Source organism: Lygodium microphyllum, chromosome 2 (assembly GCF_053477565.2).
Source record: "Lygodium microphyllum isolate KBCC chromosome 2, Lygodium_microphyllum_v1.1.10, whole genome shotgun sequence".
Lineage (NCBI taxonomy): Eukaryota > Viridiplantae > Streptophyta > Polypodiopsida > Schizaeales > Lygodiaceae > Lygodium > Lygodium microphyllum.
Window position 1 is genome coordinate 177025356 of NC_141136.1, and position 21574 is coordinate 177046929.

The following is a 21574-nucleotide window of genomic DNA, read 5'->3' on the forward strand; positions in this document are numbered from 1 at the left end:
TACCATAATCATGGATATGCTATCGTTCCAATATATGTTATCTTTCTCTTTCTCTCCCTCTCTCTCCCTCTCCCTCTCTTTCTTTCGCATTTCCTCTCCCTCTCACAATATATCTTAACACTCTCCAAAAGCAAAAGGGAGAGGGAGAGAGAGAATGCACTCTCCCTCCCTCTCCCTCTCCCTCTCTTTCTCTTTCTCTCCCTCTCATTTTCTCCCTCTCCCTCTCCCTCTCCCTCTCCCTCTCTTTCTCTCTTTCTCTCTCATTTCCTCTCCTAAACAAGCAAAAAAGAAAGTGATTTAAACCTTTAACAAGCAAAAGGGAGAGGGAGAGAGAAAATGCACTCTCCCTCCCTCTCCCTCTCCCTCTCCCTCTCTTTCTCTTTCTCTTTCTCTTTCTCTCCCTCTCTCTCCCTCTCCCTCTGTTTCTCTCTATCTCTTTGATTTCCTCTCCTAAACAAGCAAAAAATAAAGTGATTTAAACACTAAACAAGCAAAAGGGAGAGGGAGAGAGAGAATGCACTCTCCCTCCCTCTCCCTCTCCCTCTCTTTCTCTTTCTCTCCCTCTCTCATTTCCTCCCTCTCCCTCTCCCTCTCCCTCTCCCTCTCCCTCTCTTTCTCTCTCATTTCCTCTTCTAAACAAGCAAAAAAGAAAGTGATTTAACCCTTAAACAAGCAAAAGGGAGAGGGAGAGAGAGAATGCACTCTCCCTCCCTCTCCCTCTCCCTCTCCCTCTCCCTCTCTTTCTCTTTCTCTTTCTCTTTCTCTCCCTCTCTCTCCCTCTCCCTCTCTTTCTCTCTCATTTCCTCTCCTAAACAAGCAAAAGAGAAAGTAATTTAAACCTTTAACAAGCAAAAGAAAGAGAGAGGGAGACTCACCGATGAGATATGGCGAGTGTGGGACAGCTCCTCTTTACGACGAAGGCTCCTCTCCTTCGCAAACAATGGCGGCAGCGGCGGCGGCGGCAGCGGTGGCAAGTCTTCTTCCTCTCCTTCTCTCACAATGGTCGCTCTCTCCCTCGCTCTCGCTCTCGCTCTCAAAACACAAAACGTGAAAACGCGAAATAAAGCCGCGCTCGGTTTCGGCTCGCTTTTTTCCCTATGGAGCGTCGCTATTTGCATCGCTATGCAAATAGCGACGCCGCTACCCGCCGTCGCTAATCACCATCGCTACCAGCTCAAATCCTTGTAGTGAGAATTGGCTATCTCTGACTCTCTCTCTCTCCATCAATCAATAGTACATCCTCTCCTCACTACAATACTCAAGAATGGAACTCAATTCTCCTCTCTTGGTCATGGATACACCACCCAAAAGGTATGCCAGATGCGAAGAGGCACCAGAGACATCATAGTATCCTGTGAGATCTAGCTTTTGTCATTGTTCTTCTGTAACCTTCTATGAATCTTCAATAACTACTTCTTCACTTCAATTAGCTTGTGAATAGAGCTTCCATTCATCATTTCCTAAAACAAAAACACTTTCCAAAACATCCATACATCCAACATAACACTCAACAAAAACGAACAGAACAAACCACAAAGCAACAGAAATACAGAAAAACAGAACCACAGAACCTTACAAAAGATCAACAGAGACCATAAAAACCAAACCAAACCCAATTCAATCTTTCATAAACCTTTTAACACAACCTCAACCATCTCTTAAAACATTCATTCAACCATCTCAACTACCAAAATAGAAACAAAACATAAGAAAACGGAAGAAAATCAAACCTTACAGAACCACTTATCAAAAACCATCATAAACCCTTCAAACATACTCAAACCATTCCAAACACTTCAAAACATCTTCAAATTCAAACAATTCATCACCAAAATAACCATTCAACAACAAAAACAACAAAAAATCAACCTAAAAAACATATCATTTCAATACTCAATATATCCCCACACTTAGAAAGGAAGTGTCCTCGTGACCTCAGAAAAAAAAATGAATAAAAGCTCTAGTATTTGCTAAAAAGAATCTTCAATCAAGGTCAAATCAACAGCCATTATCACGACCCCAACATATCAGCTTCATAGAACCTGTATCTAAAACACATATGAAAGGAAAACAAATAACACCAAAAACCATTCCAATACCATAAAACCAAAATAACTCAAACTATTAAAGGATATAAGAGTTTAGCATCCAAATTCTCACTACAACCATGTTATAACCATCATCAGCAATCTTCACAGCTTCATCTTCATCAGCATCGCACAATATAAAAAACAAACAAAACCCAACACAAAAAATACCCATATACAAATATAGTCTGAATGGCACAAATCTCCAAAAAATTGGAGAGAAAGAAAAAGTTTCCATTAAGAAAGAGAGGATACAATCATGAAAACCCTCCTACTAAGTAGGATCAAGGTATTTTTTCTTAAATTGCATACTAAATTTAAGACAGTCCAAGGCTTTGTTCTCATCTACAAAGTACTAAGGTACATTTTGGAGGAACTGTAGACAACACATCCTTTCCAGTAAAATTATGAACCTGGTAGGGAAGGCCTGTGCAAAGTAATACAGAACATCCATGTGAGCAACATCTACTTCCTCATTTTGATTAATCAACAACTATGGGATACTCTTTCGAGTATTCAGGTTGGACAGCAAAAATGAGCTACAATGCGAACAGTGGTATCCCCAAAAGTAACATGTACTCTAGAAAAATAGAGGTAAGAGTTCGAACATGGTGCAGAGGTATCCGAGGACCCCGGAATAAAAGGCCAGTTAAACGCCAGTCCTGTCATAGAATAATGTACTATCCATTGTCATCGACGAAGTATGTCACTATCATACCCTAATGTATCCAGCACTATTTGAGGAGGAAAGTTAATGTAGTCGGATGGAGAGGGCAATGGAATAAAAGGAAACATTGTAATGGAGGATATGATAGATCATAAAAGGAAGGTAAATGAAGGGATAAAGAAGGTGGAAAAGATGGAGAATACATCAAAAAGATATGAAGGGATTCTGTCGGAAAAACAGAAGGAATAAGAGGAACGGTAGGTGGAGGTTCGGAAGGAATAGGAGATAATGTAGGATCAGCAATGAAAGGACATGTAGTAAAAATAGAAATATAAGGAAATCCTGAAGGGGTAAAGGATAAGAGAGGAATGATGTCAATACTAGATGAAAGAAGAGAAACATAAAGAGGGAAACAATAAGACATGAGAGAATAAGAAATAAGATTTGCATGATCTAAGGGATAAATAAAACAATGAAAATTAAGGTCTTGAAAAAAGGACTCAGTAAATAACGGGTGATCAATAATAAAGCTCAATAACTGAGATTGGAGAGGCTGGATATCAAATTTATGAAAAACATTTCTGAGTTGACGAGGCTCCAAAGTAACATCCTCCAAAGGTGGATGCCAAGCATGTCCCTTACACCAAAATGTCTACTCATGATAGGTTCGCAAACTCTCTGCTAGCAGATGCTCAACTGAGTGCACATACATCACTGCCTGTAAGATGACATTTCCCACATAAACATTCAAATCTTCTTCATCAGAGATTTTCAAATGGCCTATAAGATACATGAAAGATAGTAACTAGACCTCATGGGAAATCAGCTCATCCATAAAGCGATCAAAAACAGCTCTCAAGAGATCCGCAGGCCAAAGATTTGACCATCATCCTTTGGAGGCTCCAAATCTACATTGCTTAAGGATATATATAAAGAAAATCTTTGCTAGTTATACTTCACCCAAAAGGAAGGACAATTCAATATAACGAACAAAATCATTCTGCATGCAATCCATATGCTACTGAAGGCATTCAACCTTAGTTGAGAACCCATCACATAGTTTAGCTTTTTGTTGCAACTGATCAAGCTCCTCTTTGTAAGACAAAGCAAAAGATACATGAGCGGGAGGAGAAACAGAAAGAATTGCCACTCTTTGGTTGAGTCCTTCAATAAGTTTCTTTTGGGACTCTACAGTTTCCTGAGAGTGCTGCAACTGTTCCTCACTAGTAGCAAGTTTACTAGCCAAAGTGACCAATTCCTCAAGAGCAAAATTTTTCTCAATCATCAAAGGTACATTCTCCTCCTCCAATTTAGCAAACTTAGATTCTAGATCTTGAATAGTTACCTTCTGTGAATCCATTAAGGCTATGGTAGTAGTCATTTGGTTATGGATATCACTGAGTATAGCCCTTTCAAAAGACAGATCCTCCAATGCCTTACTCAATTGACTGGTTAAAGAATCCACCTTGTCTTGCATAGAAGTGTAAACACTTGTGTACAGTAGCTTAAGACAAGAAGTGAGGGAGGTTTCAAGAGTCGATTGGACATTTGAAACCATTTGTGGAAGCATAGGTCAGATAATATGCTTTGTAAAGATGAAGGAATCTGCAAATCTAACGGTCCTTCCTTTTGGGCTGCAAACAGATTGATACATGAGAGGAATGAAGGAAGTGTTAGCTATATCTAGTCTATAGACGCTCATCAGCTGGAAAGAATATAAATGAAATAATGTGTCATCAGCTGGAATATAGACCCTCATTAGCTGGAATAACGAACGAGGACGATCATCATGAATCTTAAACTATTCATTCATAGCGTTTAGTGGTAAGTAACTATTAGCGTTTTAGAACGAGACAAAACAATGGAAGCAGATGCATAGATGCGCACTTCAACCTCTCCGTTGGTCACTGATCATCTGCTCTATATGCTCGCATAGATCCTGACGGCATGCGCACTTAAACCTCTCTGTTGGTCGCTAATCATCTGCTCTTTCCAAGCTTCCCTTCTTTCAAAACGGGATTTAAACCCTAGGATTCTAGGGTACATTGCTAATTGTATATGTTATGGGGAAGAAAAAGAAAACCAGCACTCAAACAACTGGAGTCATTGCTACCCCAATTGCCAATCCATACCTAGAGCAGAATTCATGAGTACTTCCAGATCAACAAGGCCAAACGACATTAAGCCAAGAGTTAACCCTGACATCAGCCCCACAAAAAGCACCAATCCCAGGATAATGAGAAGGTAAAGCCAGAAGGTAGGTCCACAGCAGTGCTCACCCATATCTCCGTGTTCCTGAAGATCGAGTACAGAAGGCCGATAATTTGTTCTTATATCTCCCAACCAACTAACATCAAAGAAAGGTGCAGTTTCCACACTGTATAGATAAGCGGTACTTTTTCTTCAGGATAACAGTATTGTTGTTTGACGATTCTTCTGTCATCGAGTTCATGGCGTCAGAATGAGAGAAATAAGTATCAGGGACAGTATATATAGAGAGGCCAAAGAATTTGATGGAATAATGCTCGGCTTCTGTCGCGGTCTATTCTCGAGTGATTCAGCCTGATATGCCCGTTCTCCTTCTAAACCCTCCAACCTCATGATCCCTTCCACCTCCTGAAAACATCTTATCTCCTTATCATTTGTCCCATGGACTCGAGCTGTTTGCCCTTTGTCAAGTAAGCCTGTGAATGCTCCACGGCGCAGCACATCCCCTGTAAGTTCTCGCCATATACTTGAAGCTGGTAGCCCAAAGACACTAACACCAAGAAGAGCAGCTGCATTTTCCCAACATCAAAATGATACAGCTCTTCATCAGGTAGCATTGGATGCCATAAGAAGCTCTGGATATAGACGGACATTGACAGGTACATCCTCCAGGGCTCAAGGCACCTCTGATAAGCATAGGCCAATACCAGAAGACACAAAATGATGCAGCTCTTCATCAGGCAGCATTGGATGCCATAAGAAGCTCTCGATATAGACGGACATTGGCAGGTACATCCTCTAGGGCTCAAGGCACCTCTGATAGTAGAGTCTATTAAGAAGGCTGCGCAGCTTGTTAAGATGAAAGGAAACCGGTCTCCTGAAGATGTTTCTGTAAATGCACCACGGCTGGACTTGATTCCTCAGTTTAGTCTCTCAAAACAAGACACATTGGTGTCTAAAACCATTGGGAATAGTGAAAAACAATTTAGAATAGGGCAAGTCCACTATGCTGGAGAGACTTCAGACTCATCAAATACACCCATCACTGGGAGAACACACAAGTCATACATGCCAACTTATGAAATTGCAACTTCATCAAATTTTGCCACCCGCCTTGATGATGAGTATGGTCATGAAGACAAGACCCAAGAGAAAGGAACCATCCAAATAAATGAGAAGGCACCAACTGTACGACCAGCTTACAATGATGTCATACATGTGATACGGCATAGTACATTTCATCTTGGCAGAGATCAACCTGATCGAGAGGCGGAATCATATGATAGGAAAATGGACATAAGCAGCTTACTTGAATTACCCAGGCCTGATGTGGATCTGCTCAACGTACCCATAGGTACCACAGTCACCAGCCAACATCTGTCTGAGCAGCAGCATCATGCCAGTGTGTCTAACCGTGAAGCTGAGTTCAGCCATACGAAGAGCTTCGATGTGAAATCACAGTGGCAGAAAGCCGATGCATTGGAAGGCTTGCTGGAGCTAAGTGCCCATCTGCTTCAGCAACAGAGGTTGGAGGAGTTATCCATAGTGTTAAAGCCATTTGGGAGAGGCAAAGCCTCTGTGAGGCCGTAATCCTCATAGCTGGATTGAGACTACTAGATCTTGAGAGAGAAACAGAGAGATTTTATCTCTGCTTTGCATTTTTCTGGAGACGCAGCAAGAGCGTAATCCTCATAGCTAGATTGAGGCTACTAGATCTTGAGAGGAAAACAGAGAGATTTTATCTCTGCTTTGCATTTTTCTGGAGACGCAGCAAGAGAGGATCCTTCCCCTATGGGTGCGCTCACGGGGTGGGTCCGCCTGGAGCAGAATTTTTCCTGTTTTGTGAGGGGGGATTCCTGCCCCTCACACCGTTCTGTGTCTTGCACCTTTTGTTTCCTTGCGTATGTGGTCGTGTTCTGTCTTTCTGTTGTACAAAAGCTGTCTGGCCTCCTCCATCGAAGCTATATTCTGATCCATACCTGCTATCCTTCGTTTCTGGGTCCCGTCCTTCACAATCAACCTTCGATTTGAACCTCACGAGCGTCTGAGAGGTCTTCGGGATATTAACTGAGTGAGGTCACAACGCCTTGGGCATATTTGTGCGCCTCACACAACGCCTTGGGCATATTTGTGCGCTTTGATACCATGTTGAGAATTGCGAGGAAGTCGAGAGACGAAAGGAAGAGAGGAGAGGAGAGATATGAGACATCGGAAGTGGAACCCCAGAAGCGTGTCAACTGAGCACACATGATAGGAATATATAGAGGGGACCTGGGGCGCTATATATAGATAGATTATATATAGCTAACAGGAAGGGCACTGCGAGAAACAACAGGAGTGGATGTTTGTACTAGGGAATCTAGTACAGGAGGATTGGAAGGACCCTTCGTGCGAAGGCGTTTCTTGCGAGAAAACACAACAGGGGACTCTTCATATTCTGAATTAGGTTGCATAGGCTGAGGAGAAGGAACTAAAGATGTAGGCTGCACTGGTAAAGGAGCAAGATCAAGCACTAGAACACCACCAGGAGGAGGTGCAAAAGTGAGGATTCTCTGTAATAAGGCACCATAGGAGACATTACTATTCTGACCCTTCCGTACTCGCTGGAAATGTTGATCCGCCTTGGATAATAGAAGTGAGGATTCTCTGTAATAAGGCACCATAGGAGGCATTACTGTTTTGACCCTTCCGTACTCGCTGGAAATGTTGATCCGTCTTGGATAATAAGAAGCCTTCCCAATTGAACTTACCACCCTCTAGAATCTTCACAGAAGCTGTGAACAGTTCTTTGGACAGATACTTGGATAGAGACTTCCTCGACATAAACCGGTCTTGGAGGAACTGACATAGCTGCTTTCATATGGGAGAATAGATATGGGCAACAAATACCCCTGAACTATTAATGAGCTGGTTAAGAAGCAAGGGGGTAGAAGTTTCCTTCTTCATCAATGTAGCAATCTCTTCAGCAGTGAGTAAATGGTTACCATTGGCACAAATGAATCAGAAATGGGCAAGCACATTCCTTTACTGATATTAGCTACAGATAAATAGAAGATGCGCAAATGGGCAGAGTGTTGAGAGTGGAAAATGACTGAATTTTTGAATGATTTTTGTTGTTTTTGAGGTCTGAATGATTGATTTTTGATGGATTTAGAGTGATGTATGGTTGTAAAGAAAGTATTTGAAAGTGTTTTGGATGATATTGATTATGTTTTAGAAGTTCATGATGATTCTCAGTGGAGATATGAAGTTCTGTGATGTTCTGTTGAGGTTCTGATTGGTTCTGTATACCTTTTGTAAAGCTTCTGTTTTGATCTGATTATCTTCTGTATGAAGCATGGATTGATGATGGATGAAGATTGAGATCTTTTGAAAGCTTATTGAAGAGTTTTTGATAGTTTGGAATGGTTTGAGTATGAGTTATGAGGTTCTGATGACCCTCTGTAGAGCCTCTGTCTCTGCTCTATCTCTGTACTGTAACTATACTGTAGCTGTTCTGGTGCTGTACTGTGACTATTCTGTAGACCTTATGTAAGTGTTCTGTTGAATGTATGTGTGACTTTGGGAAATTTTTCTAACCTTTGGAAATGATGAATCTAAGTTCAAAAGAGCTAAAACAAGTAGAAGAAACAGCTGTTGAAGACTAAAGAAAAGACTAAGTGACAGTGATAGTAGTGAGCTGTGAAAAGACACTGTAGTGACTCTGGTTACTCTTCATATCAGACATATCTCTTTGGAGGTGTATCCACGACCTAAGAAGGATTATTGAGGGTTATTATGAGAGCATTGTAGTGAAGATATGATGTACTATTGATAGAGAGAGAGAGAGAGAGAGAGAGAGAGAGAGTCAGAGATAGTCAATTCTATCAAAACAGTGTAACTGTATATGAGAGATTGAGAGAGAGAACTATGAAGACATTGAAGAAGGATAATACGTGATTGATTTCCATTCAAAGATGGTGTATTCTTTTGTGTTCTTTGTTCTATTGAAGAATTTTATGAAGATGTTGAAGATTATGGTTGATTCTATCAAATCCGTGGGAGATATCTACTATGATAATGCGTGAAGAATTGCTGTTTCCTTTGTTTTGATGATCAAAAGAATGAAATAAAAGCTTGTTGATGTTACAAGATAGATTTTCTTGCAAGAGAATTCCCTTTTCCTTGGTATTCCTCTTGGGGCTCCACGGAGGCCTGCACGTCGGATGCAATCTGCCTTTAAAAGGAGGGAATAATCATGGACTGCGAGGGGAACATGTTGTACCACAAGCGGAGGGGTAGAAGTAGGTGCCATTCAAACTATAGCAAAAAACCCACACACAAAAAACCAAGAAGACAAAAAGAAAACTTGCAAAACCCACAAACAAAACCTCCACTGAGACTATCGATAGGAAATAGACTGAGGACAAGACTGACTAGACCAAACCACCTCAAACAAACCATATCCTATGGAAAATTCTTCATGGCCTATACATATATGCGACCGAAAACTTCTACGATGCAAACAATCAAGCACCCTGTATCCCCGTATCAAGCACACAAAATAAAACAAAAATGGCATACATACCGTAGCCTAGATACGGACTTAAAAAATCGTCATTGAACCAAATATTTTGACTAAAAATAGAATAAACACCATATGGACCAAGGTCAGATTAATAATCCCAAATCCCACGTAACGTTCAGCATCCTATAGTGCGGTGAAGTGGGTGGGTGAAACTAACAACTCATTTTTTATTAGATAATCCATTAAACACAATTCATTGTTAAGTTAATCTATTAATGCATGGTGAGTCGGAAACGTAGCCCAGCCCCTCTCAGACTTGGCATGACTTGACTTGACTTGGTCTCTACTAATGCAGTTAATTATTACAATTACATGATGTGGGGCACTTCAGTGCATGCATGCGTGACTTTGGGGGGTTTATTTTAATTACAATTTAATGTGTCTGTAACGTGTGTGCATGTGCACTTGTGAATGGAGTTTAATTTACAAATTACATGAGTTAGATTGCAAAGGTGCATGTGTAACGGCAGGGTTCCTTTTATAATTAACGTCCGGTTTGTTTTAATTATAATTTTATGATGTGCATTATGTTAATTGGGTGTGTGCAACGGTCAATGGATTTTATTTACAATTAATGGTGTGTTATGGTGTAAGTGAGAGAGGGAAAAAAGAAAGGAACCTGGCAATGTGGGGGTGGATACTCGCAAGGTCTGAAACCACATCCTCCAAAATGGAATGCACAATCCACGCAAATCAACAAAAACAAACAAAAGATCGACTGACAATAGTCGTCCTGTTGGATAGAAAAAAAACGAAAACTAACTAACACCTTAACTAAACAAAAACAATGATACACATAACCAAAATAAAGGAGAAGATGTGCATTGGAATTTTAGTGGGATATTTTGATTGGTGTGGTTTTCTTGTTTTTATTTTTTGTTATCTTGTTATTTTTTTAAATTTTTTATTTGTTATTTTTTTCAAATAGTAAATGAAAAGGAGGGTTTGTTTCTATTGGTTTCATTGGTTTAGTTTGTGTTGTTTGTGTGTATTTTGTGTTGTTTTTGTTTTGGTTTTTTTTTAAAACCAAGAAACCAATTTGTCCCACTATGAGGGCTGAAAACCATTATGTTTCAATGTGATGGAAATGTTGGGGAGTTTCAAAGGATGTATTTATGATAATCACATTGTCATAAGATTTTTTCAAAAAAGATATATTTTTTAAAAAATATTTTAATAATTTTTTATTTAAAGATATCAAAAATGGAAAATAAAGTGAATGTGATTTTTTGGAACTTTTTGGATTTTTTTCTAATTTTTAGGTATTTTTTGGAATTTTTATCAATTTCTATCATTTTGTGAATAATTTTAGGCAATTTAGAGTTTTTAGTAATTAATTAATTGCATTTTTTATGAAGAAATTTTTTTAAACTATGTGAAAAATTTTCAACGATTTTTCATAACTTTTTGAAGTTTTTATGTTTTTTTTAATTAAAAAACTATTATTATTTTAAATGGATGTTATGATTTTAATGTAATTTTCGAGATTTCAAAAATGAATACTTGGACGCGCGTGTGAACAGTCGCGTGTGAACATCAGCAACTACGCATGAAGAGCGGCTTTGTAAGAGGCGGCAACCGGCGCGGCCATAGTGGATGGCTAGGCGGCGGTGGCGAACCAAGGGCACGGGTGGCGATGTGGGTAGATAAGGAGAGAGAAGGATGAAGAAGAGGAGGAGAAAGAAGAAGAAGAAGAAGAAGAAGAAGAAGAAGGCAAAGACAGAAGAAGGAGAAGGAGGAGGAAGAAGAAGGGGAGGAGCAAAAGGAAGAAGAAGATAGCGGGGAGAGAGAAAGAAGAAAAGAGAGAAGAAGAGAGAGAGAGAAGAAGGGAAGGGGGAGGGAAAAAGCCGTCAGGGGGAGGGGGGGTTTGATTTTTTGTTTTTTTGTTTTTTTTTGGGTTTTTTGTTTTTTGTTCTTCTTTTTTTGTTTATTGTTTTATTATAAAAGTGAGTGGTGGGGGGTATTATTTTGTTTGGTGGTGTTGTTGTGTGTTTTGTTTTTGTTTTCTTTTTCATTCGCTTTTTATTTTTGGTTTTTTAAATTAAAAATGGATTTTTTCTTTTTTTTTGTTTGTTTTGTTTTTTGTTTTTGTTTTTGTTGTTTGTTTTGTGTGGTGGTTGTTTCTATGTACTTGGTTTTTTTTTCCTTTTTTTGGTTTTCTGTTTTGTTTTGTTGGTTGGTTTTGTTTGTTTGTTTGTTTTTTTAAAAGACCTATAAATAAAGAAAAAGAAAAGAAAGAATGGAGGCCGTTCCCACATGCGTGTTCACGTGCAAGGCGAGGCGCGCAGGGACATGACAAAATAAAGAAAAATTAATAACTCACAAACCGTTCATCCGAATGCAATTCTGTAAAAAGGAAAAATATGCCGGAAAACGAAGAGAAAAGGATGGGAAAGTACGATAGGATGTCCAGGGCAAAAGTAGGGTGTACTCATGGAAAAAAGTTGAAAAACGACAATTCACTTATTAGAATGAAGTGTGGGAAGAAGAAAAAATGTGCAGAATAATGTGCCCAACAATCCTATCACGTCAAAACACGGTTTCGACTACGATAAGACGAGTTCACATGGGAAAAATCCAAAAATCTGACCCAAAAATGGACTCGAAAATGAGTACCGAAAGAACCATTTGGCAGAATGAAGGGTAAAAAAAAGGAAAAATATTTGAGGGACAAGGATTCACAGGGCTGTCACATCAACACTCAGTTCCGAGGGAAATTAGGAGGGGTTCACATGCAAAAAACACAAAAAATGCACCCGAAAACACATGGAAAAATTAATAACTAAAAATTCGGAGGTTGGAATAGGGGGAGAAAAAAAAAAGGTGAGGAAAGGTTGGCTAGACATTGCTGTCAAATTAAACTGGAAGTCTGGTGCAAATAGGGCATGGGCACATGGAAAAAATGTGAAAATTACGCACGAAAATGTTCCAAAAACTCGCAAAAATTAATATCGGACCAACCATGCATCAGAATGATAAGGAGTAAAAACAAAAAATATCAAGGGGAAGGTGTTTGTCAGGGTTTCCATGTTAAATCATGGTTCCAAAGTAATAAAGGCGCGTTCACATGAGAAACTGTCTAATTTACACGAAATGTGTCAAAATTTAATATCTCAAGAACCGTGTGTCAAAACAAGGGTTGGTAAAAAGAAAAAATGGGCAATTCAAAGGGACAAACATGGTTGTAAGGTTGGATTTGGATTTCAATGAACGTAGAATGGGTTCACATGCAAAACGTCAAAACAAGGAATAAAGGGAATTAGTGAAGGAACGGCCCCAAGGGTGGGGTAAATTTAGACAGGTGGGTGGAAAAGGGACCCCATGAGGGTAAAAATAGGTCATGGCATACATGCATGATCAACTTGAGACATATGTAGGGGGCATACATCATAGATGCGCATGGGCGCATCCCTACACTTAAAACCTTAATAGACAGAGTAAAATGCATCAAGATAACCTAAGACTCGTCAATAATTGACTGCACTCTAACGTCCCCACACCTAAAACATTACATACACTTGCAATCATCAAGATAGGGTTAGAAAAACTTGCCCTGTTTCGCCAAGGACTGCAGTTGATGGTTGATGTCACATCCTGTGTTGTAATTGGCTCTGCAAGAGGTACCAAGGTGTCTTCACAGCATACGTCTAATGCGGCAAGGACCATGCAATAGCACCTAGGGAGGTAGCCGATTGATAAAGCCCATCTGATAGGTGTCGTGGAGGAAGGATAGTCTCTCAGCTCGCAGCACTCAGATGGGAATGAATGAACAGTCACTTATCCTATTACTGGCATCACTTAAGATAGTATTGATGATAACCCAGATCTCACACCCGGTTTAGAAATCGACAAGGAGAATGGTGTAGTCCCTGAGTATGCCAATGTGCACAGTTGATGGTGCATTAGTACGTCCAACCCTGTCTGGAATAGGTGCAAGCAGGAAGGCCAAGGAGCCTTATAGTGTAGTGCATAGAATAGGGTGACGTGTCCTGTGAGGGCAACAGAGGCCCATCCCGTGTGTGCATAGGGAAACAAAAATGTACCTGACTCTGATTATAGTAACGTCTCTCAATCTCACCTCTCGGAATTGATTGAAGAGAAACACCAATCACACTTAGCCCACCCTCTGTCTCACACTCTATTGAAAGATACAGAGGGTAGCCCATTCCTGAAACCCATTGATGTAATCCTCACATTCACTTGTGCAGAGGTTGTATGCCTTCTTGTGCGCATTTGATGGTGCAACAGTGCATCCCGCCTTGTGCCGACATACAGTGCAAGAAGGAAGGCTGGGGAGCCTTATGGTGCAATGCACAAGACCAGATCGTGTGTTGTGCATTGAGAGGCCCAACACGGGCGTGCAACACTCCATTCACACATCTCACCTCTCATTTGATTTGAAGGGAAAGACTGGTCACTCACCCCACCCTATGTCTCACACTCTTTTGATAGATATAGAGGACAGCCCATACTCACGTCCCCATCCTGTTAGGATGAAAGCTCGCATCACTCAAGGGGTTAGTGATGAAGATCGTGTCGACTGTTGTTGTCACTAGAGTGTTGAAGATAATGCGTACCCGGGGAGGTAGCAGACGCGTTTGGTACTTCAATGATTTGTATGAAAGATCATCTGTTAAGGAGGCCAGACAGACTGATATTGCAGAGATAGCGCACCAAGGGAGGTGGATTTAAATTGCTTTTGGAAAGGTTCTGCTGATGGGTTAGCCATCCTGAACTATGGGGTGTTACCACCTTTTCCACAGTCAGCTTCCTACCCAAGGGTGTTTTCACCTTTTCTTGGAATGAGGCCTACTATGACATGGAATTTCTTCCTTTTCTCCCATAATTTTTTTTTTCTCCTTTTTTTTTGTTTTTGTTGTCTTAACCTATTCCTGAGGGTGTCTCCACATTCTCTCAAAGAAATAGGCCGGCATGGCAGGGACCACAGTTCTTTTCTCCCATAACCATTATATATATATATTTCTCTTTTTTTTCTCTCTTTTGTTTTTTTTGCTTTCAGAAGGAAAATGGTAGAAACACCAGTTGTCAGAACCATCCTCTCCACCACGGCTAATTGAAAATAATGGATAAGAGATCAAGGGCAAGAGGTGGGCCAAAGGGGACAAAGGGTTGCATGCACCTCTTTAGGAGTGGCAAAAGAATGGCTATCAGAAGTAGCATCGGAAGAATTACTGGAGCCCCAAGAGGAACACCAAAGAAAAGGGAATTCTCTTGCAAGAACATCTATCTTGTAACATCAACAAGCTTTTATTTCATTCTTTTGATCATCAAAACAAAGAAAACAGCAATTCTTCACACAGCATCATAGTAGATTTCTCCCACGGATTTAATAGAATCAACCATAATCTTCAACATCTTCATAGAATCCATCAATAAAACAAAGAACATAAAATAATACACCATCTTTGAATGAAAATGAATCACATATTATACTTCTTCAATGTCTTCATAGTTCACTCTCTCAATCTCTCATATACAGTTACACTGTTTTGATAGAATTGGCTATCTCTGACTCTCTCTCTCTCTCTCTCTCTCTCTCTCTCTCTATCAATAGTACATCATCTCCTCACTAAAATACTCTCATAATAACCCTCAATAATCCTTCTTAGGTCGTGGATGCACCTCCCAAGAGGTATGTCTAATATGAAGAGTCACCAGAGCCACTACAGTGTCTTTTCACAGCTCACTACTGTCACTGTCACTTAGTCTTCTCTTCAGTCTTCAGCAGCTGTTTTTTCCACTTGTTTTAGCTATTTTGAACTTAGATTCATCCTTTCCAAAGGTTAGAAAACTTTCTCAAAGTCACACATACTTTCTACAGAACACTTACAAAAGGTCTACAGAACTTTTATAGTACATCACGAGAATAGCTACAGTACAGTTACAGTACAGAGACAGAGCAGAGACAGAGGCTCTACAGAGGGTCTATAGAAGGTCATCAGAACCTCATAACTCATACTCAAACCATTCTAAACTATCAAAAACTATTCAATAGGCTTCCAAAAGATCTCAATCTTCATCAATCATCAATCCATGCTTCATACAGAAGACAATCAGAACAAAACAGAAGCTATACAGAAGGTATACAGAACCAATTAAAAGCTCAACAGAACCTACCAGAACATCACAGAGCTTCATATCTCCACTGAGAATCATCATGAAGTTCCAAAACATAATCAATATCATACAAAACACTCTCAAATACTCCCTTTAACAACCATACATCACTCTAAATCTATAAAAAATCAATCATTCAGTCCTCAAAATCAACAAAAATCAGTCAAAAATTCAGTCTTTTTCCACTCTCAACATATATCCCCACACTTAGAAAGGAAGCATCCTCACGACCTAAGGAAAAGAAGAATATAAGTTCATTAAAGAGCTCAATTGGGATCTTCCATCGGATCTTCAATAATCTCTCCAAAACACGACCCCAACTTATAACCTGTATCTGATAGAAAATACTACTAAAGGAAAGCTTCCGTTATTTATTAACTCATCTGATTAATCATTTTAAAGTCATAAAAAATTTATAAAGGATATAAGAGGTTCTCTTCAGCTTTCCACCATAGGCTTTCCATCCACCAGCAATCGGTTAAAAAGAACTCTCGAACAAGTTATTCTCAATCAGCACGAACTCATCACATACAAATATTACAACACATACACAAACACTAACAGAACCATCTGAATGACACCTCCAAAAAGAGATATATCATTAAGAATCATCCAAGATACATTGCAAAGGCATCAATGAAGATGATCCCTTTTGAAGGCTTGGTGGTTTCGAAAACGATCCATGGAGAAGGATTCATTTACAAATGTCTTTGGAGGATTTTGAAAGAACTGCAAGCAGCACATCCTTTCTAGCAAGACAAGGTATCTGCTAGGGAGATATAGGGCATGAAAGTATAGGACATCCAACTAGTGGGAGTCAATGTTCACATTGACATTCATACAAAGTTTTGGAATGGCCTTTTGATCATTATGGGAATGCCGATGCATGTATGCGAGATACCAAGCAAAATGAGCTGTCAATCTCACCGAAGGATCTAGAGATTGTGAATATTGGTGAGCAAAATGAAGGTAGTTCTGATATGCTTGACTGGCAGTTGTACAATCTCCTGGAATCATTGGCCAGTTTATCTGAGGTCCCGTAAGAGAATCATTCGAGCTCTATCCTTGTCTTCGGGGAATCTGTTGATCAAACCCTTCATATTCACTAACCAACTGAGGGGGTTGAGAGATAGAAGTGGCAGGAGAGGGAAGTGGAATAAGTAAAAGTGGATGAAGAGATGGGTAGGCAAAATCATAAAAGGAGGAATAGGTTAAAGAAGGAGTGGCTGAAAATTTTAGGGAATCAGTTAGGAAGGGTGTTAATTGATAAATAGGAAAGGTAGAAGGTACATGGATGGATGGAGAAGGGCATGGTGGAGAAGGGGAAAATACTCTATCTTTGATAAAAGAGCAATATGTAAATATTGGAATTTGAGAAAAATATTGAGGTTGGAAAAGAAGGGGTAAGATTGTTGTTGAATTGGTTTGATAAAGGGAAAGATAGGTATCATAACGGTGAGCCATTTGTTGGTAGTACAATAGGCTAGGAACAGAGGGACCTAAGACAGATCTTCTCTGATAGGCATAAAAAAAAGTTGAATCAAATGGATTATTTTTGGAAAGGTGAGCTAAGAGATCCACCCTCAGTTGGTTAGTGCTATGTACATAGGTAGAAGCTGTATTCTGTGATTGATTCAGGACCACAGAATCAATCATGGAGTGCCAAGAATTATCAGAGCAAGTGGCCACTTTTGAGGAGTAACTTTGGAACATATCATCTATTCGCAACTCCAAATAGTTGACATACAAAACAGCTTGTAGAACCACATCTCCCACATACCAGGCCATATCTACTTCATCTGGAATCAACAGATCTCCCCGTAGATACATATATGACAGCAACATGATATCCGTCGTGACAAAATCTTCAAACACCATACGGACCACTTCTGTTAGCAACTCAAGAGACCAAGCCCCACTCCAACCATCCTTTGGAAGAGGAAGATCTATCGTTGAAATCTTCATGTAAAAGGCCAACTTCTGCAATTGATAGTGGACAAAGAAAGAATGGTCCGGAGGAACATATTCCTGGAAATGCTCAAATGTAGACCATAGCAGATCCATCCTGAATTGCAATCTTTTCACTTTATCTTGGAATAAAGGACACAAGGTAGCTTGTCTCTGGAGAACTGCCAAGCCCTGCTTTGAGAGAGAAGGGATCAGTGGAACATTAGGGCTTGGAGGAACAGACCGTGACTGCGCCAGTTGGTCTTGCAACTGCTTGATTTGGAAAGCTTATGATTCCACTATGTCATTAGCAGCCTGTAAGGCTGAGAGTTTTACATCTAAAAGAGTTTGAAACTCTTGCGCTTCTTTGGACATTTTCTCCTTCTCTTATGAGATTTTAGTGACCTCTGATTGAGCTTCTGTTAACTGAATCTTCAAAGAAGATATCTCGTCTCTTTGGGTCTCAATCATGTGGGTTTGTTGCTCCATCTACTTAAACAGATCTACTAGTGTGGCTTTAGCAGAGACTAACTCGGATGTTGCCCTATGCAACTGGTCTTTGACTGCATCAGTTCTTCATAAAAGGAAGCATACAGTTGTTGAACACAGGCTGTCACACTGAAAGTTCAATTGAACTCTGGACGTCTTTACATAGGAATGGAATGGCATCTCCCGACACTAAACTGTTCAGTGAAGGGACTGATATGTCCAAGGAACCTTCTCTATGTGCTCGGAATAGGTTGTTACATGTGAGATAAGCAGGGAGGTCACTGCCAGATGTAGCAGGAATTGTAACTGAAGGAAGAACAGAAGAAGCTTTATCTGCTACTCGCTTCAAGCGTTTGCGTTGCATGACAAGTGGAGGAGGAGAATCCAAATCCTCTATATCAATAGGTTCTGAGTCTTCTGAAGGTGGAGGGGAAGGTACTGGATCAGATGGAGGAGGTGGAGGCACACCCTTCTTTAAGCTTGAGTATGTCAAGAAAGCACACAGGTAGGATCCATAGGTGACATTTGTGACATTGCCCCTTGTTACTTTAACGAAATGTTGATCCATCTTTGTGAGTAGGTAAGTACTCCAATCAATAGAGCTACTCCTTTTAACACCATCCCTGAAGCTGTAAAGAGCTCTTTGGACAAGTAATGGGATGGTGTTTTTGCAGGCATAAACCTGTCTTGGAGAAACTGGCAGGCCAACTTCCACACAGGATCAGTGATCATGGAAAAAGAGACTCCTGAAGTGTTAATCACTTTCTTAACATCCAGAAATTCCTTGGTCTGTTTCTGTAACAGCTTCAAACTCTCATCGTTAGAGAATAGTTGTCTAGCTGTAACAAAGGGCTCTCCTTTGTAGGGAAGAGACAAAGCCTTCCCTAACCCTCAGGGTGTCAATGTCATGGAAGTACTATGGACTAGTAATTGGAACACATAGACAAATCAGACTACCATAAAAATGTATAGCAAGACTTGACCATAACCTGGATTATCAGGGTCAATTAAAAGTCTTTTACGCGCCCATCCCACGAAGCGTGTTTATTAAAAAGGGAAAAAAAAGTGCAGTAAGGGGAAATTATTGTAATGAAGGGTTCATTTTAAGAAATTATTACCAATGGGTGACATTTTATTAGGTTATAAACCTTAATAAGAAAATGACGGTTCCTTCTTAAAATTTTAATGATAATTTATTATGTTAAAACGGTGTTTTATCGCAACACGGACTATGATTCCCAGACTGGGTCTCTAAATGCAAATTCCCTAATTCAAAATTAATAGTGATGTGGAGCGCTTTTTTGCCAGTGCGTGCTTCTTCATGACGGCTAGATCATTTTTATTACAAATTAAGGTGCCTCTTAAGCGCACGTAGCACGTGCAAAGTGAAGGACTGGTTGAATTGTAAAATTATTAAATTGTGTGTTTAGGACAAATGCGCGTGGAAAATGTGGATGAATAAATAGTTCATTTTAACAATTAATGTGATTAAGGGGAAATAAAAATAAATAAATCTCACAAAATAAATACCTGGTAGGGGTGTATATGCAATGGCCGAAAGGCGCACGGAAGAGTCCCCCAAAAGTAATGAATCCAGTCAAACAAAATCAAAGACCACTGGATTGAACAAAAAATAAAACACCTTAGTGGGTTTGTCGATTATTATTACTTTTTATTTTATTATTATTATTTTTTAATTTTATATTTTATTTGTTTGGTATTTTTAAGTGTGTTTGTTTTGGTTTTATAATTAGGTTTGGTTAATTTATTTTATTATGTGTTTTATGTGTTTTTTTTCTAATAAATTGTTTGTTGCTATTTTTTTTTTCTCAAAAGGAATAATAATGAAATCAAGATATATAGCACATGGATATGTGATGAAGGAAAAAAAATGAAAATTCAGCCATGGAGGAAATATCCATAATTTATGTTATGAAAAGAAGTTTTTTTATTTTTATGTTTATTTTGTTTTTTTGTTTTTCAAATAATATTGGTGCCTTGTATGAAAATATTTTGAAGTAAGAAATTAGTGGAAAAAGGTCAAGGGGTGGGGGAATTTTCTAGAATTTTTTTAATTTTTTTTTTGTATTTTTAAAACTAATTTTGAATTAATTTTATGCATTTTTTAGGTAAGTTTGAATGAATTTTCAAAGTTTTAATTTTTTGTAATTTTGTTTGTTGAAATTTCCACCTAACAAAATTTCCAAAAAATTGCAAAAATATAGAGAAATTTGGAGAATTTTTTTTGTAATTTTTTTAAATTTAAATGTATTTTTAAAATTAACTAAATCAATTAAATTATGTAAATCGGGTTAGTTGGGTAAGTAAGGTCAAGTTAGGTCAACTAAGTTAAGTTAGTCTGGATAAGTCATGTAAGTCACGGATGGTGTAGTTAGGTTAGTCTGAGTTAGTCTAGGTTAGGTAGGTCAAGTAGGTTAGTCTAGGGTCAGTTAGGTCAAGTTAAGTTAGTCTAGGCAAGTATTAACTAACCTAGGTGAGACTAACTAACCTAGGGTTAGTTAGTGGGAGTGGAACTAACCTGAGTTAGGTTAGTCAGACTAACTACAGTTAGGTTAGTGGGAACTCTAACCCTAGTTAGATTAGTGGAATCCTAACTCTAGTTAGGGTAAGTTAGAACCTAACCCTAGTTAGGTTAGGTGTGACCTAACCCTAGTTAGGGTAGTGGAATCCTAACCCTAGTTAGGGTAGTGGAATCCTAACCCTAGTTAGGTTTGTGGAATCCTAACCCTAGTTAGATTAGTGGAATCCTAACCCTAGTTAGTTGAGGTTAACTCTAATGGGGTTAGGGTAACTAAAGGGGGTCTAGTTAGGTTAGTTTTTAACTTGAGTTAAGTTAGAGGTTAACTGTAGTTAGGTTAGTTGGTAACCTAACCTAGGTTAGTTTTAACTTAACTTAGGTTAGTGGCTAACTTAACTTAGGTTAGGTTTAACTTAGGTTAGTGTTAACTAAGGTTAGTATTAACTAAGGGTAGGTTAGTTTCTAGCCTAACTGGGGTTAGAGGAGGAGGAGGTGGGTTGGAGGAGGAGGAGGGGGAGGAGTAGGTGGCGGTGGTGGTGGAGGAGGGGGAGGAGGAGGAGGAGGAGGGAGAGGAGGAGGAGGCGGCGCAGCGCGTGGAGGGCGGCTGGAGGCACCGCAGGCAGCGATCGACGGCGGTCGGGTGGAGGAGCCGCAGGAGGGCGCTCGACAGGCAGGGGAGGGAAGTAGCAGGCGGGGGAGGAAGAATCCGAGTAGGCGGGGGGAGGAGAAGCGGAGCAGGCAGGGGGGAGGAAAAGGCCGCGAAAGGAAGAGGGGGGCAGTTGTTGGAGGAGGCCGCCGGGGACGCTATGGGTGGAGGAGGCCGCCAGGGGCGCTCCAGGTGACGCTGGAGGGAGGTGACAAAGCCACAGGCGGGCGGTCGATAGGAGCGCCGAGGAGGCAGAGTAGGGGGAGAAAAATTGAAGGAGAAGAAG

General features: G+C 39.8%; 1 protein-coding gene across 1 annotated transcript; it reads left to right on the plus strand.

The window, feature by feature from the left end:
• Positions 1 to 5060: 5060 nt before the first annotated feature.
• On the plus strand, positions 5061 to 8384 carry LOC148040650 (serine/threonine-protein kinase Nek5-like). The gene has a single exon (XM_087701652.1). The coding sequence runs from the start codon at positions 5821 to 5823 to the stop codon at positions 6550 to 6552; it is 732 nt and encodes a 243-aa protein (XP_087557778.1). The 5' UTR covers positions 5061 to 5820; the 3' UTR covers positions 6553 to 8384.
• Positions 8385 to 21574: the final 13190 nt, after the last annotated feature.